This window comes from Centropristis striata, chromosome 24, assembly GCF_030273125.1.
Source record: "Centropristis striata isolate RG_2023a ecotype Rhode Island chromosome 24, C.striata_1.0, whole genome shotgun sequence".
Lineage (NCBI taxonomy): Eukaryota > Metazoa > Chordata > Actinopteri > Perciformes > Serranidae > Centropristis > Centropristis striata.
Genome location: NC_081540.1, coordinates 1,177,693 through 1,194,757, shown reverse-complemented (window position 1 = coordinate 1,194,757; position 17,065 = coordinate 1,177,693). Strand labels below are relative to the sequence as shown.

At 35.9% G+C, this 17,065-nt stretch overlaps 1 protein-coding gene across 1 annotated transcript in view; it reads left to right on the top strand.

The window, feature by feature from the left end:
* The window catches only part of LOC131962693 (sodium channel protein type 2 subunit alpha-like), a 65,809-nt gene extending 53,673 nt beyond the window's left edge, over positions 1–12,136 (top strand). The window contains 6 exon segments of the mRNA XM_059327688.1: positions 422–544; positions 1,196–1,471; positions 2,937–2,990; positions 3,064–3,201; positions 8,895–9,270; positions 10,524–12,136. Of these exon segments, the coding sequence (XP_059183671.1) occupies positions 422–544; positions 1,196–1,471; positions 2,937–2,990; positions 3,064–3,201; positions 8,895–9,270; positions 10,524–11,698 (2,142 nt within the window). The 3' untranslated portion in view covers positions 11,699–12,136.
* Positions 12,137–17,065: the final 4,929 nt, after the last annotated feature.

Genomic DNA, 17,065 nt, shown 5'->3' with positions numbered 1-17,065 from the left:
TGGCACAAAGCTGTGTTTTTATTTGATGGAAACTCACTGATTCACTTTTTCCTTAGTGCCACAAATTTTGCAAGTTGGTGGACATAAAAAAAAGACACAAAATAACAAAAAAAGACACAAAATGACAAAAAAAGGAAACAAAATAACAAAAAAGACACAAAATAACAAAAAAAAGACACAAAATGACAAAACAAGACACAAAATAACAAAAAAAGACACAAAAGGACCAAAAAAAGACACAAAAGGACAAAAAAAGACACAAAATGACCAAAAAAGACACAAAATGACCAAAAGAAGACACAAAATGACCAATAAAAGACACACCTGAGCTGCTCCTGTCACTCATTTTTAAAGACTTTAAGTTGTTGATAATCTCTTTATCCCTGTCCCGTCTGTCCCACCTGTCCCACCTGTCCCCCAGGTGTCCCTGGTTAGCCTGGTGGCTAACGCGCTAGGCTACTCTGAGCTCACCGCCATCAAGTCTCTGCGGACGCTGCGAGCGCTGCGGCCCCTGAGGGCGCTGTCTCGCTTCGAGGGCATGAGGGTAAGGCCGTCCTGCAGCAGCGGCAGAACGCTGCTCAGTAATAATTCAGCAGCTAGAGCACGCCACGCTGCTTTTATCCACTAAAACATAAACATCTTCTAGTCTGATTAATGTAAATCTCCACGTTTCTCTGTGCACGCTGGTTAAAAGTTCTTCTATCTGCATGACTTTTCTTCACATTGTCTCACTTGGATTTTAACTCTTTGCAGGCATTGTTTCTCTCTGACTGTTTTGCTCGTGTTGGTGCCTTTGACCTGTAATTTTTTTCTTTGTTGTGTGTCTTTTTTCATTTACAGTCAAACAAAATGTTGTGACTCCATCCCGCCTCTCTAAGGTTTTTTTCTGTTTTGCTTTTTTACCTATCAAATGTAAAAACTCTTCACCTTCTTCTTCTTTCCAACTGTTCCTAGACTCTCTCTCTCTGTAGATTCTGTTGTTTTATGGAGCTTTATGTGTGCAGACTTGACTTATTAAACACACCTTTGAATAATATCTGTGTTATATCATAGTTAGAGCCGTAGCTGCAGCTTGAGCCCAATCAGGAGTCCCCTCAGAGCAGTGAAGTGATTAGATGATTGTAGAGCCTCTGAGGATCTAAATATGAAGCCGTTTGAGGTGGAGGCTCCGTTCTGAGGTTGTGTGTCTGTGCAGGTGGTGGTGAACGCGCTGCTGGGCGCCATCCCCTCCATCATGAACGTGCTGCTGGTCTGCCTCATCTTCTGGCTCATCTTCAGCATCATGGGCGTCAACCTGTTCGCCGGCAAGTACTACTACTGCGTCAACACCACCACGGACGAGATCTTCCCCATCGACGTGGTCAACAACTGGACCGACTGCCTCAACCTGGTCAACGACAGCGCCCGCTGGAAGAACGTCAAGATCAACTTCGACAACGTCGGCGCCGGGTACCTGGCTCTGCTGCAAGTGGTGAGCACCAGACGGACCATTATCTCAGGCAAAACGACGAGAAAAGACAGAGAAGGTGGATTTACTTCAATGTTCGGGAGGTTTTCTGCAGAGGGATTCTGTGGAAAAGAGACAAAATGACCTAAATAGATGTAAAATAACCAAAAAAATGACCAAAAGAAGACAGAAAATGAGAAAAAAAGACAGAAAACGAGAAAAAAAAGACAGAAAATGACAAAAAAAGACGTCTAATGACGACAAAAGACACAAAATGAGCAAAAAAAGACACAAATTGACCAAAAAACAACACAAATTGACCTAAATAGACGTAAAATAATCAAAAAATGACACAAATTGACCAAAAAAGATGTATAATGGCCTAAAAAGACAGAAAATGACCCAAAAAGACATAAAATGACCAAAAGAAGACAGAAAATGAGCAAAAAAGACAGAAAATGACCAAATAAAGACACAAAATTACCAAAATTACCAAAGAAGACACAAATTGACCAAAATAGATGTAAAATATCCAAAAAAGACACAAATTGACTCAAAGAAGACACAAAATTACCTAAATACGGGTAAAATATCCAAAAGAGACACAATTTGACCAAAAAAATACATAAATTGACCAAAAAAAGACAGTAACCTGGTCAACGACAGCTCCCGCTTGAAGAACGTCAAGATCAACTTCGACAACGTCGGCGCCGGATATCTGGCTCTGCTGCAAGTGGTGAGCAACGTTTTTAAAGTTTCTCTCGGGCAAAATAATGAGAAAAGACAGAGAAGGTGGATTTACTTTATTGTTCGGGAGGTTTTCTGCAGAGAGATTCTATAGAGAAGACACAAAATGACTAAAAAAAGACACTAAATGACCTAAAAAAGACACAAAATGACAAAAAAAAGATGTATAATGACCAAAAAAGACATAAAATTACCTAAAAAAGACACAAGGTAGACGTAAAATATCAATAAAAAGACACAAATTGACCAGAAAAAGACACAAAATTACCTAAAAAAGACATAAAATGACCACAGAAGACACAATTGGACCAAAAAAATACATAAATTGACCAAAAGAAGACCCAAAATTACCAAAATAGACGTAAAATATGACATATCTGCTGTCCCGGCCTTAATGGTAGAATAACGCAACAGCGCTCCCGGTTTCAATGGTAGAAATGCGGTAATGCTTTCCCGGCGTAAATGGGTTAAACTGGTAAAAACTATGAATAAAGCAGTTTTAAGGTAAAATTCAGTGTTTTTTCCAAGGCGGTTTGGCATGTTATCAAGGATCTGGAGCTGCTCAGCTAGTTTCTCTGATAATAACTTCAGATCCAGACGTTAATAACTAAAAATTAAAAGTGATTTTATAACAACTTCTGACTCTTATGAAGTGCAAAGATTCAGTAATATATGAGGTAATTCTGTTGTATCCCCAAGCTAACAGATAAAAACTAAAACCTCTTGTTTTGTGTGTTTCCAGGCGACGTTTAAAGGCTGGATGGACATCATGTACGCTGCCGTGGACTCTAGAAACGTGAGTCTGTCACAGAAACAAACACCTTATGAAGCTTTCTAGAAACATTAATGTTGTGTGTCCTCTGCTGCAGGTGGAGGACCAGCCGCAGTATGAAGTCAACCTCTACATGTACCTCTACTTCGTCATCTTCATCATCTTCGGCTCCTTCTTCACCCTCAACCTCTTCATCGGCGTCATCATCGACAACTTCAACCAGCAGAAGAAGAAGATAAGTTGCATTGAGAAACACTCTCTAAAGCTTTAATATTTCTGGGATTTAATCTCCTAATCTCCTCCAATATGCATATTTAAAAAATATTGTTTTTTTTACAAGAATGCTCACTTAAGTAGAGAGTTCACAAAGAAATATTCGGCCATAGCTCAAGAATTAATATGCTAATTCTGTCAAAAGTCACACAAAGTCTCATGGAAACACCAAAATTGATGCATGAAAGTTTTTACTCAAAGTCTGTTACTGCAACTTTGAAAAAAGACACAAAATGACCAGAAAAGATGTGAAATAACCAGAAAAACACAAATTGAATAAAATAGTTGTAAAATGACCAGAAAAATACAAAAAATGACACAAAAAAAGACACAAATTGACCAAAAAAAATACACAAAATGACCAAAAAAGGACACAATTTGACCAAAGAATACATAAATTGACCAAAATAGATGTAAAATGACAAAGAAAATACACAAATCAACCAAAAAAAATACACAAAATGACCAAAATAGATCTAAAATGACAAAGAAAATGCAGAAATTAACCAAAAGAAGATGTAAAATGACCCAAAAAGACACAAATTGACCAAAAAAATACACTAAATGACCAAAAAAATCCACAAAATTACCAAAAAAAGACACAAAATTGACCAAAAAAGTTGTGAAATAACCAGAAAAACACAAATTGAATAAAATAGATGTAAAATGACCAGAAAAAATGACCCAAAAAAAAGACAAAAATTGACCAAAAAGACGTAAAATGACCAAGAGAAGACGTAAAATGACAAAAAAAGACACAAATTGACCAAAAAAATACACAAAATGACCAAAAAAGGACGCAATTTGACCAAAAAATACATAAATTGACCAAAATAGATGTAAAATGACAAAGAAAATACACAAATCAACCAAAAGAAGATGTAAAATGACCCAAAAAGACACAAATTGACCAAAAAAATCCACAAAATGACCATAAAAATCCACAAAATGACCAAAAAAATCCACAAAATTGACCAAAAAAGATGTGAAATAACCAGAAAAACACAAATTGACCAAAAAAGGACACAAAATAACCAAAAAAGACACAAAATAACCAAAAGAAGATACAAATTGACAAAAAAAAAACGCAAATTGTCAAAAAAAGACACAAAAAAGACACAAAAAAAACACGAAATGACCAAAACGTAAAAGACGTAAAATGGCTCTGCTCCTCGTCGTTGTTGTTGTTGTTGTTGTTGTTGTTGTTGTTGTTGTTGTTGTTGTGTGACGCTCTGAGACATCAGATTTAGATTTATCAGATCAGAGCCACAGCTGAGTTACAGAGAGATGATGATGATGATGATGATGATGATGATGTGGTGAGGCTGAATGACTCACTGAAGGAGAGAGTCAGTCTGGAAGGTTCCCTCTAACTCTGATCCTGGAGGAGCAGGAGGAGGAGGAGGAGGAGCAGGAGGAGGAGGAGGAGGAGGAGGAGGAGGAGGAGTAAATGTGTCAGAATCAGCTGATTAATGAGACAGAGAGACTCCTCCGGCTCTGATCCTGATGTTTCTAGAGAGTAAAGACTCAGAATCAGCTGCAGGGAACGAGTTCACACTGATCCAGTCCATTTATATCATCATTAATATCATAAACCACACACAGAAGTCAGCTTTGCATCAACACATTTCTCTTGGGATGAGAACTTTTGTGCATAATATAGTTTTAATGCTCTATTGAGGTGTTTTTGTGAATGAGTTATGATGTGGACATAATAAACAACAACAAAAAAGACACAAATTGAGCAAAAAAAGACACAAATTGACATAAAAAGGCACAAAATGACCAAAGTAGGCATAAAAGTTGCCAAAAAAAGACACAAATTGTCAAAAAAAAGGCACAAAATGACCAAAATAGGTATTAAATGACCAAAAAAAGACACAAATTGACCAAAAAAGACACAAATTGAGCAAAAAAAGACACAAATTGACATAAAAAGGCACAAAATGACCAAAGTAGGCATAAAAGTTGCCAAAAAAAGACACAAATTGTCAAAAAAAAGGCACAAAATGACCAAAATAGGTATTAAATGACCAAAAAAAGACACAAATTGACCAAAAAAGACACAAATTGAGCAAAAAAAGACACAGATTGACATAAAAAGGCACAAAATGTCCAAAGTAGGTGTAAAAGTTGCCAAAAAAAGACACAAATTGTCAAAAAAGACTCAAAATGACCAAAAAAAGAAGTAAAAAAAGGCACAAAATGACCAAAATAGGTGTTAAATGACCAAAAAAACACAAATTGACACAAAAAAGACACAAAATGACAAGAAAAGACACAAATTAACCAAAATAAGACACAAATTCACCAAAAAAGACATAAAATTACCATAAAAGAAGTAAAATGTCAAAAAAGACAGGAAATTAAAAAAAAAAGACACAAATTGACAAAAAAAGAGATACAATTACCAAATAAAATGACACAAAGCTTTGTTTATTTGATGGAAACTCTAAACCTAATTCACATTTTCTTTCATGCATCATTTCTGAATTAACTGGGTCTTTAATGGACCAGCTGCTGGTGAAGTGGTGACATTTAATACTGAAAGGTCAGACAGCAGACAGACGTCACGTCCTGCACAAACACACTGTTTTTTTTTAACTTTATGTGAAGCTGAAACTGAGGAACAGAAGGAGCAGATTGTCACATATTGAATCTGTGACTCTGATCTTCAAACTGTGCTGATTGTTTAGAGCAGTAGTTCTCAACCTTTTTGAGTTACGACCCCAATTTAACATGCATGTTGTCCACGACCCAACAATGTCACACACACAGTTCAGATCACAAAAAAGAAACAAAATGACCAAAAAAAGGAAACAAAAGGACTAAAAAAAGACACAAAATGACTAAAAAAGACCCAAAATGACCAAAAAAGACACAAATTGTCCAAAAAAGACACAAAATGACTAAAAAAAGACACAAAATGACCAAAAAAGACACAAAATGACCAAAAAGACACAAAATTACTAAAAAAAGACACAAAATTACTAAAAAAAGACACAAAATGACCCAAAAAGACACAAAATGACCAAAAAAGACATAAATTGACCAAAAAAGACACAAATTGACCACAAAATGATAAAAAAGACACAAAATGACCCAAAAAAGATACAAAATGACCAAAAAAGGCACTAATTGACCACAAAATGATAATAAAAAGACACAAAATGACCCAAAAAAGACACAAATTGACCAAAAAAGGCACAAAATGACCAAAAAAGGCACTAATTGACCACAAAATGATTAAAAAGACACAAAATGACCCTGAAAAGACACAAAATGACTAAAAGAAGACACAAAATGACCAATAAAGAAACACAAAATTACCAAAAAAGGCACAAATTGACCACAAAATGACTAAAAAAAGACACAAAATGACCAAAAAAGGCACTAATTGACCACAAAATGATTAAAAAGACACAAAATGACCCTAAAAAGACACAAAATGACTAAAAGAAGACACAAAATGACCCAAAAAGGCACAAATTGACCACAAAAGACACAAAATGACCAAAAAGACTAAAACACAGGAACACTTTAACACAGTGGAGACAGAGCTGACTTCCTAAATGACTTGGCGACCCCCAGAAATCATCTCACGACCCCAATTGGGGTCCCGACCCCCAGGTTGAGAACAGCTGGTTTAGATCTTCTGTCCTGCAGGTTGAACAATTTTCAGCTTTTTTGCAGCAATAAAATCTGCACAAACATGTAAAAAAACCTGGTTAACATTCGTTTAATGCTGTTTAATTCTGATGTAGAAAACCTGCAGAAAACCTGTGAACCCTGAGGTGAAAAGCATGAGTTTTTAGGGTTTTTGGAGAGAAATGTTCCCTGTTGAAGCCTAAATTTAGGAGCTGTGATGGTGTAACTCCACCTGTTGGTGCTGCTGATTGCTGATCACATGATGTGTCTTTAAAAAGACTGAAGAAGGCTTCACGCTGCCCTGAATCAGCACTTTTATCAGCCCGCTGATTACAAATCAGAACAACACACAGGAGAAGCTTTTTGTTCTCTGCAGAGGAACCTTTCTACACATTTAACCCTTTGACTGACAGCTCAACATGTTCCCTCCAGAAAATTACCCAAAACAGGAATTATTAACAAAGGAATCACAACAAAAACCTGTAGAAATTACTGCTCAGGAAAATGACCCAAAAAAAAGACACAAAGTGACCAAAAATGATGTATGATTACTTAAAATGGCACAAATTGACCCCAAAAAGACAAAAAGTGACCAAAAAAAGACATTAAATGACCAAAAAACACACAAAAAGACCAAAAAAAGACACAAAAATGACCAAAAAAGACGTGAAATGGCTGAAAAAAGACACAAATTAACTAAAAAGGACACCAAATGACCAAAGTAGACGTAAAGTGACCAATGAACGGCACAGATGGACCAAGAAAAGACACAAAATTACCCAAAAAAGACAAATTGACCAATAATACACAAAATGACCAAAAATATACAAACTGACCCAAAAAGACACAAAATGACCCAAAAAAGAAAGTTGACCAAAAAATACATAAAATGACCAAAAAAGACACAAAATGACCAAAGTAGACGCAAAGTGACCAAAAAAAGAGATAATATTAGCCAGAAAACCCGTCTTTAGACTGAGCTTCCATCAGACTCAGATAAAAGAGTGTGTCCAAGGTTATAACCAGGTGTGTTTTCTGTCTCCTTTACTTCGGAGGGCAGGACATCTTCATGAAAAAGACACAAAATTAACAAAAAAAACAGATAATATTAGCCAGAAAACCCGTCTCTAGACTCAGTTTCCATCAGACCCAGAGGAGGAACATGTATGAGGTTATAACCAGGTGTGTTTTTCAGAGGATAATTGTGTATGAGGTTATAACCAGATGTTTTTTTTTCTGTCTCCTTTACTTCGGAGGGCAAGTCATCTTCATGAAAAAGACACAAAATGACCAAAAAAAGACACAAATTGACTAAAAAAAGACACGAAATGACCAAAAAAAGACACAAATTGACCAGAAAATGACACAAAAAGAAAAAAAAGACAGAAAATGACAAAAAAAAAGACACAAAATGACCAAAAAAGGATCCAAAATGACCAAAAAAGACACAAATTGACCAAAAAAAGATACAAAATGACTAAACAATGACAGAAAATGACCAAAAAAAGACACAAATTGACCAAAAAAAGACACAAATTGACCAACAAAAGACACAAATTGACTAAAAATATGTATAATGACCAAAAAAAGACACAAAATGACCAAAAAAAGACACAAATCAACCAGAAAATGACACAAAAAGACAAAAAAGACAGAAAATGACAAAAAAAAGATGTATAATGACCAAAAAAGACACAAAATGACCAAAAAAGACACAAAATGACCAAAAAAAGATACAAAATGACTAAACAATGAGAGAAAATGACCAAAAAAAGACAGAAAATGACCAAGTTAGACAGAAAATGACCAAAAAAAGACAGAAAATGACCAAGTAAGACAGAAAATGACCAAAATAAGAGATAAAATTAGCCAAAAAACCACATCTTTCGACTTTAGCTTCCATCAGACCCAGAGGAGGAACATGTCTGAGGTTAAAACATAGTGTGTTTTCAGAGGATCAGTGTGTCTGAGGTTATAACGTAGTGTGTTTTTCTGTCTCCCCTTTACTTCGGAGGGCAGGACATCTTCATGACGGAGGAGCAGAAGAAGTACTACAACGCCATGAAGAAGCTGGGCTCCAAGAAGCCCCAGAAGCCCATCCCGCGTCCCCAGAACGCCTTCCAGGGCTGCGTGTTCGACTTCATCACGCGGCAGGCCTTCGACATCGTCATCATGATCCTCATCTGCCTCAACATGGTCACCATGATGGTGGAGACGGACGACCAGACGCCCGACATGGACAAGATCCTCTACTGGATCAACCTGGTCTTCATCATGCTCTTCACCGGGGAGTGTGTGCTCAAGATGATCTCCCTCAGACACTACTACTTCACCATCGGGTGGAACATCTTCGACTTCGTCGTCGTCATCCTCTCCATCGTCGGTGAGACAATAATCACTCATCATAATAATCAGAAATAATAATGTGGTTTTATTCTCAGGTGGCCTGCAGAAAGGCTGGGACATTCATCTTCTTTTATTTATTATCTAGTGCAGATAGATAACACAATCTCACAACCACAGTTCAGATCACCCAGAAAAGACACAAAATGACCAAAAAAGACACAAAATGACCAAAAAAAAGACACAAAATGACCAAAAAGACTAAAACACATGAACAGTTTAACACAGTGGAGACAGAGCTGACTTCCAAAATGATTTGGCGACCCCCAGAAATCATCTCGCGACCCCAATAGGGGTCCCGACCCCAAGGTTGAGAATAATAATAATGATCTAATTAACAAGAGAATCAAGATGAAATGATTTTTGTTCTGCGTTCGGTTTCATTATACTTTATTTTTTTAATTAATATATGAAACATTTAAATTCTTCAAGCAAAACAAAAAAACACACAAAGACAAAGAAAAGAAAAGAAATAAGTAAGTAAATACATAATAATAATAATAATAATAATAATATTTTAAAATATATATATTAAAAATAAATATATATATTTATATACATAATTTATCTATATATTTCTATTTATCTTTTTTTAACCTTTATTTTTTATTTGTTTGCCACCTGAATTATATTTAAAGTTCAAGGAAATCCACTGGTGGTATAATAATAATAATAATAATATTAAAAAGTATGCATATTGAAATACTCCTCAAAACACACTCCTTTAATATATTTAATAAAAATTAAATGTATATTTGTAATGAATTTAATTTATTATGATTTATTATATTTATATTATTTGCTTATATGGATATATTATGTATTATTATTTAAAAAATATATATCTTATTTTTTAACCTTTTTTATTTTTTTGTCAGGTAAATTATGTTTAAAGTTCAAGATAATCCACTGGTTTATTAATAATAATAATAATAATAATAATAATAATAATAATATTAATAATAATAATTCTTATTATTATATTTCAAGTTAATCATATTTATTATATTTAAAGTTATTTATATTTTATTTAAAGTTGTTTATATTTATTATATTTAAAATTAATTATATTTAAAGTTATTTAAAGTTATTTATATTTATTATATTTAAAAGTTATTTATATTTATTATATTTAAGTTAATTAGATTTAAAGTTATTTATATTTAAAAGTGAAGAGACAGTTGTTGGTGTTTTAAATATTTTCAGATTTGTGATATTTCCTGTTTCCTTCAGGAATGTTTCTGTCGGAGGTGATCGAGAAATACTTTGTGTCCCCGACGTTGTTCCGAGTGATCCGCCTGGCGAGGATCGGCCGGATCCTCCGCCTCATCAAAGGCGCCAAGGGGATCCGCACGCTGCTCTTCGCCCTGATGATGTCACTGCCGGCGCTCTTCAACATCGGCCTGCTCCTCTTCCTCGTCATGTTCATCTACGCCATCTTCGGCATGTCCAACTTCGCCTACGTGAAGCGCGAGTCGGGCATCGACGACATGTTCAACTTCGAGACGTTCGGCAACAGCATGATCTGCCTCTTCCAGATCACCACGTCGGCGGGGTGGGACACCCTTTTGGCGCCGATCCTCAACAAGCGTGAGCCGGACTGCGACAGCCAGACGGAGCACCCCGGCAACAATTACCGCGGCAACTGCGGCAACCCGTCGGTGGGCATCCTGTTCTTCGTCAGCTACATCATCATCTGCTTCCTCATCGTGGTCAACATGTACATCGCCGTCATCCTGGAGAACTTCAGCGTGGCCACGGAGGAGAGCGCCGAGCCGCTCAGCGAGGACGACTTCGAGATGTTCTACGAGGTGTGGGAGCGCTTCGACCCGGACGCCACGCAGTTCATGGAGTACAGCAAGCTGTCCGACTTCGCCGACGCCCTGGACCCGCCGCTCAGGATCCCCAAACCCAACATGATCCAGCTGATCTCCATGGACCTACCGATGGTCAGCGGCGAGCGCATCCACTGCCTCGACATCCTGTTCGCCTTCACCAAGCGCGTGCTGGGCGAGAGCGGCGAGATGGACGTGCTGCGCGGCCAGATGGAGGAGCGCTTCATGGCGTCCAACCCGTCCAAAGTCTCCTACGAGCCAATCACGACCACGCTGCGGCGGAAACAGGAAGACATGGCGGCGGTGGTGATCCAGCGGGCGTTCCGCCGCTTCATGATCCGCCTCGCCATGAAGAAGGCGTCCACGCTGTACAAGGAGCAGCTGAAGGAGAGCAGCAACCGTGACCCCGACAAAGACGTCATGGTCGTCTGCAAGTTCAGCGCCGAGAACTCCACGTCGGACAAGACGGACATGACGCCGTCCACCGCCTCGCCGCCGTCCTACAACAGCGTCACCAAATCGGACAAAGACAAGTACGAGAAGGAGAACAAAGGCAAAGACCGGAAGAAGTAGACTCCGTTATTCATAATAATAATAATAATAATAATAAATGCATCAGAGAGGGAAACTTGTTTACAGCTTCTAACGGGCGGCGAGGCGGCGGCGGCGAGGAGGCGGAGTCTCGCTGCGACACACACACACACACACACACACACACGCTTGTGATTGATTCCCTCCTGGTTGTTGTTCTCTGATCCACTCTGAGTCGTGTGGCGTTGTGTGTCTGTAGCGTCACTAGTGCTGCTGCTACTAATCAACCCGCGTAGCTTCAAGCTAACGCTAGCTAGCGCTCGCTCGCTGTTTCACTCTCTACATCTTTTAGTCTCTCTGCTCCGTTCTGGTTTTTTATCAGGGAGAATGTTTTCTACTTTGTTGTGTTGCTGTGAGAATGTTTCACTGTGGTAGAATCACTAAGGACACACACAGTGATGCTGGAAACACAAACAGAAACAGAGCAGACAGTTGGAGGATCCTCTGGATCTAAACTGTCTGCTGACGGGGTAAATCTGTGTCTGTGTCGTGCAATCAAAGAAAAGGATTTAAAAGCAAAAATATCAGAGCTGCAAGCAGGAAACGGTTCGTTGAAAGTGGAAGAAATCTGTGATTAAAAATGTTTTATTCTGCAGAAAAAACTTGTTTGCAAATCCAGGAACATAATAAGACCCGTCTCTGTTTTACATCATGCAGGTTTCTGAATATTATTACTTTAAAAACAACATAAACATGCTTTATTTGCATGCATAAATACTTTAAATAAACAATAAAATTAAAGGGAGAACATGCAGCGTCTGCAGCCAGTGGATTTGCAAACAAAAGTTTTTGATTTCAGAGCAAAAATGTCAGAATGCTAGAAGAAATCTGTGATTAAAAATGTTTTATTCTGCAGAAAAAACTTGTTTGCAAATCCAGGAACATGATAAGACTCGTCTCTGTTTTAAATCGTGCAGGTTTCTAAAGAATATTTTGGGAAGCCGCACTTTAACTTGCTTAAAAATACTTCAAAGACGCTTCGTTTGCATGCATAATTTCTTTAAATAAACAAGAAATTAAAGGGAGAACATGCAAAAGTGAATTTGCAAACAAATGTTTTTGATTTCAGAGCAAAAATGTCAGAATGCTAGAAGAAATCTGTGTTTAAAAATGTTTTATTCTGCAGAAAAAACTTGTTTGCAAATCCAGGAACATGATAAGACTCGTCTCTGTTTTAAATCATGCAGGTTTCTGAATATTATTACTTTAAAAACAACTTAAAGATGCTTTATTTGCATGCAAGAAATATACAAGAAATTAAAGGGCTGACATGCACTTTCTAAAGTGCATTTGCAAACCAAAAAGTGTTTTTTAATGCACGATAAAACTTTCTAAATCACAGATTTATTCCACTTGCAATACCCTTCTTTTTTGTTTGCAGTGTGGTCAGTTTTTTGCACAACAAAGACACAAAGGAACCCTAAATATGTCCCCGTTTCACCAGAAAACACTCGTCTCTGGCTGCAGAGAAGCTGAATGTATGCAAGGAAACGAGAAAACCACATTTAAAGGAATTAGAAAGTAGAAACGGAGTCTCTCTCCCCTCTCTCTCTCTCTCTCTCTCTCTCTCTGAGCTCTTGTAAAGAATAAAAACTATCCTAAAAAGAGTTTTTAACAGCTAGAAGAAGACATTATATCCCAGTTAAAGGTTCTAATAATCTCACAGATGTTTGTGTGTCGTTCTTGGTTCAGAGTGAGACGTGAGAAGTGGTTTAATGTAGTGCTTTGGTTTGTAAATAATCACTGTTTGGGCCCACAGTATGCATCAAGAGCACTTTTTACCCTCTGCTGTGTAAACCATGTGTGGCGGTCATACGTGTGTGTGTGTGTGTGTGTGTGTGGGAGAGGTGTGTGTGTTTGTGTGTGTGTGTGTGTGTGTGTGTGTGTGTGTGTGTGTGTGGGAGAGGTGTGTGTGTTTGTGTGTGTGTGTGTTTGTGTGATCTGGGTCTGCAGGTTGCTTCTGTTCCAGCAATTATAAATAACATTTTTACTGTAGATAGGAGTGCATTTTTCCAGTCTTTGGCCTTTTTTCTTCATTTTTTCTAGACTTTGTTTGTTCTTTTCTGCACTGTAACATGATGAAAACGTGTCTGGTCCATTTCTCTGTAGATACGTAGATAGAAGCCATGAAGCATCAGTAGCCATCTCTCATTGCGCTTGTAGTGTTTTTAGTGAACTGCATGCAAGAAGTGACTACTGTCCGCTCATATGGTCATATCATTTCAAAGCCAAAAGAATAAAGGACATATTTTTTGTAAAAGCTTCTTTATTTTCTCTGTTTTCCATCAGGATCCATGTGACACTCGACTCTGTATCCATTCACACCAACAAAAAATGTGACAAGTGACTTTTTATTTTTTGTTCTGACCAAAGAGGCAAAAATCTAGATTTCCAAAATAAAATCACGTTTTGGGAAGCAAATGTTGCATGCAGGATGGATTCATTTACAATATTATCTTTATTATTTAACCGCGTTAGTTGTCTATTTATCTTTGAGGAAAATATGACTAAAAAAATACTTAAAATAACCCCAAAAATATGTAAAATGACTTTAAAAACACTTAAAATAACCAAAAAACCTGTAAAGTGACTAAAAGACTTAAAAAAGACCAAATAAAATTTAAAGTGACCCAAAAAAGATGTGAAATGACTATAAAAAAGACTTAAAATAACCCAGAAAATACGTAAAATGACCAAAAAGTATTTAAAATGACAATACAATATGAAAAGTGACTAATTATTATATCTTTGAGGGAAAAAATGACTAAAAAATGCTTAAAATAACCCCAAAAATACGTTAAATGTCTAAAAAAGACTTAAAAAAGACCAAATAAAATTTAAAGTGACCCAAAAAGATGTGAAATGACTAAAAAAAGACTTAAAATAACCCCAAAAATACGTAAAATGACCAAAAAGTATTTAAAATGACAATAAAATATGAAAAGTGACTAAAAAAAGACATAAAAATAAATTAAAATGACCAAAAAAGACTTAAAATAACTAAAAAAAACACTTAAAATAACCAAATAAATATGTAAAGTGACTAAAAAAGACATAAAAAGACTAAAAAGAAATTAAAATGACCAGAAAAGACATAAAACGTAAAAAAAAAACGACTTAAAATAACCAAAAAAATGTAAAGAGACTAAAAAAAGACAAAATGAAAATTTCAAATGACCAGTGGCGTCCCTAGGCTAAAACATTCGGGGCTACAGCCCTGAATGTTTTTTAATTAGCCCCGAATATTAATTTTCAAAATATATATTTTATATATATATATATATATATATATATATATATTTTTTTTTTTTAAGATCACATCCTCAAACTTTGGTTATCTTATGTTGATGCTTCGATAAAACAGTGTTTTTGGACAGGTTTGAGTAACAATTAATTATTTTATTTTTTTAAAAGCCACTACTTTGGCTTTGGCACACAAGTGGTTAACACCTCCAGGTCGCACGTGACGTCATTCACCCAAAACAGTGACGTCAGGCAGCTTGACAACAGGAAGTTGTTCAGCTGGAGTGCAACAAGATATCATGTCACAATAAAAGATTTCCATGTTTTTCCCCCCAAAGGTGGTCAGCAATCAAAGAGGTAATGGGAATAGAAATATAATAAATAATAAAATAGAAATTATGTAAAAATGTATAATTTGGAAAAGAGTGTTGCAGCTGGAACTACTAGAGGGAAGTAGCTAACGTTAGCTAGCTCGCAGCTAGTTGATAGTACAAAAAAATGATATTTTATTATTAGCATCTGTCTGTAAATGCAATTGTAGTGTGTGAGAATTGTGTACCTAAAATAAATAATCTTGGGCTTCTTCTAGAGTCTAGAACATGGGTCTCAAACTCGCGGCCCGCGGGCCAATTGCGGCCCTCGTGCTGATATTTTGTGGCCCCCACCTTGATATGAAAGTTTAATGTGGATGGCACTTTACCGTGTTGTGTGTGGAAGGTCCCTTTAATTACTTTTTTTGGTAATTTTGTGTTTTTTTGGTCATTTTGTTTCTTTTTTAAGTAATTTAGTTTTTTTTCTGTCATTTTGTGTCTTTTTAAAATAATTTTGTTTCTTTTTTTTGTCATTTTGTTTCTTTTTTAAGTAATTTAGTCTTTTTTGTGTCATTTTGTGTCTTTTTTGTGTCATTTTGTGACTTTTTTGTGTCATTTTGTTTCTTTTTTAAGTAATTTAGTCTTTTTTTGTGTCATTTTGTGTCTTTTTTGTGTCATTTTGTGACTTTTTTGGTAATTTTGTGTATTTTTTGGTCATTTTGTGGGGGTTTTTCAGTCATTTTGTGTCTTTTTTTGGTCAATTTGTTTCTTTTTTTAAGTAATTACGTTTTTTTCTGTCATTTTGTGTCTTTTGGTCATTTTGTGTCTTTTTTGGTAATTCTGTGTATTTTTTTGGTCATTTTGTGTATTTTTTTGCTCATTTTGTGTCTTTTTTAAGTAATTTCGTTTTTTTTCTGTCATTTTGTGTCATTTTTTTAGTAATTTTGTGTCTTTTTTTGGTCATTTTGATACTGCCTAGCGGCCCCCAGGTAATTTGAGTTTGAGACCCCTGGTCTAGAAGAAGCCCAAGATTAATTATTTTTAGGTACACAATCTATGAATCTAGAGAGGAAAGTAGCTAATGTTAATGTTAGGCTGTAACGTGGAACCATCTTCTTTATTTTCTTTTTCATGCATGATAGCAGCTAGCTAGCTAGCTAGCAGACACAGCCTGCTTCTTTTACTGTAGCTGCTAATGTGTTCAATGGAAAAACAATGTGTTGTTAGCTAGCTAGCTAATGTCTACGGAAGCCCTGAACCGCAAGTGAAGAAATTTTTTTTTGAGATGTTATCTCGTTATTTCAAGATAATATCTCATTATTTTGAGATAATACACATATGTAAAAAAAAAAAAAGAATTAAAAAAAAAAAAATCTTCCAAAATGTTTTTTTTCTTCAGATATTATCTCATTATTTCGAGATAATATCTCGTAATTACGAGATAACACACCTATGTAAAAAAAAAAAAAATTTTTCTTTTTTTCTTTTTTTCTTTTTATTTTTTTTACATAGGTGTGCTTTCTCGAAATAACGAGATAATATCTGAAGAAAAAAAAAATTTGGAAGATTTTTTTTTTTTTATTCTTTTTTTTTTTTTACATATGTGTATTATCTCGAAATAATGAGATATGATCTCGAAATAACAAGATAACATCTCAAAAAAAAATTTCTTCACTTGCGGTTCAGGGCTTCCGTAAATGTCAGTACATGGGTGCAAACTAAATTCAAAATGTGTCATTCATTTGATGATCTGTGGTTATGGGATTCATCGTTTTCACCTTTTTCACCTGTGATA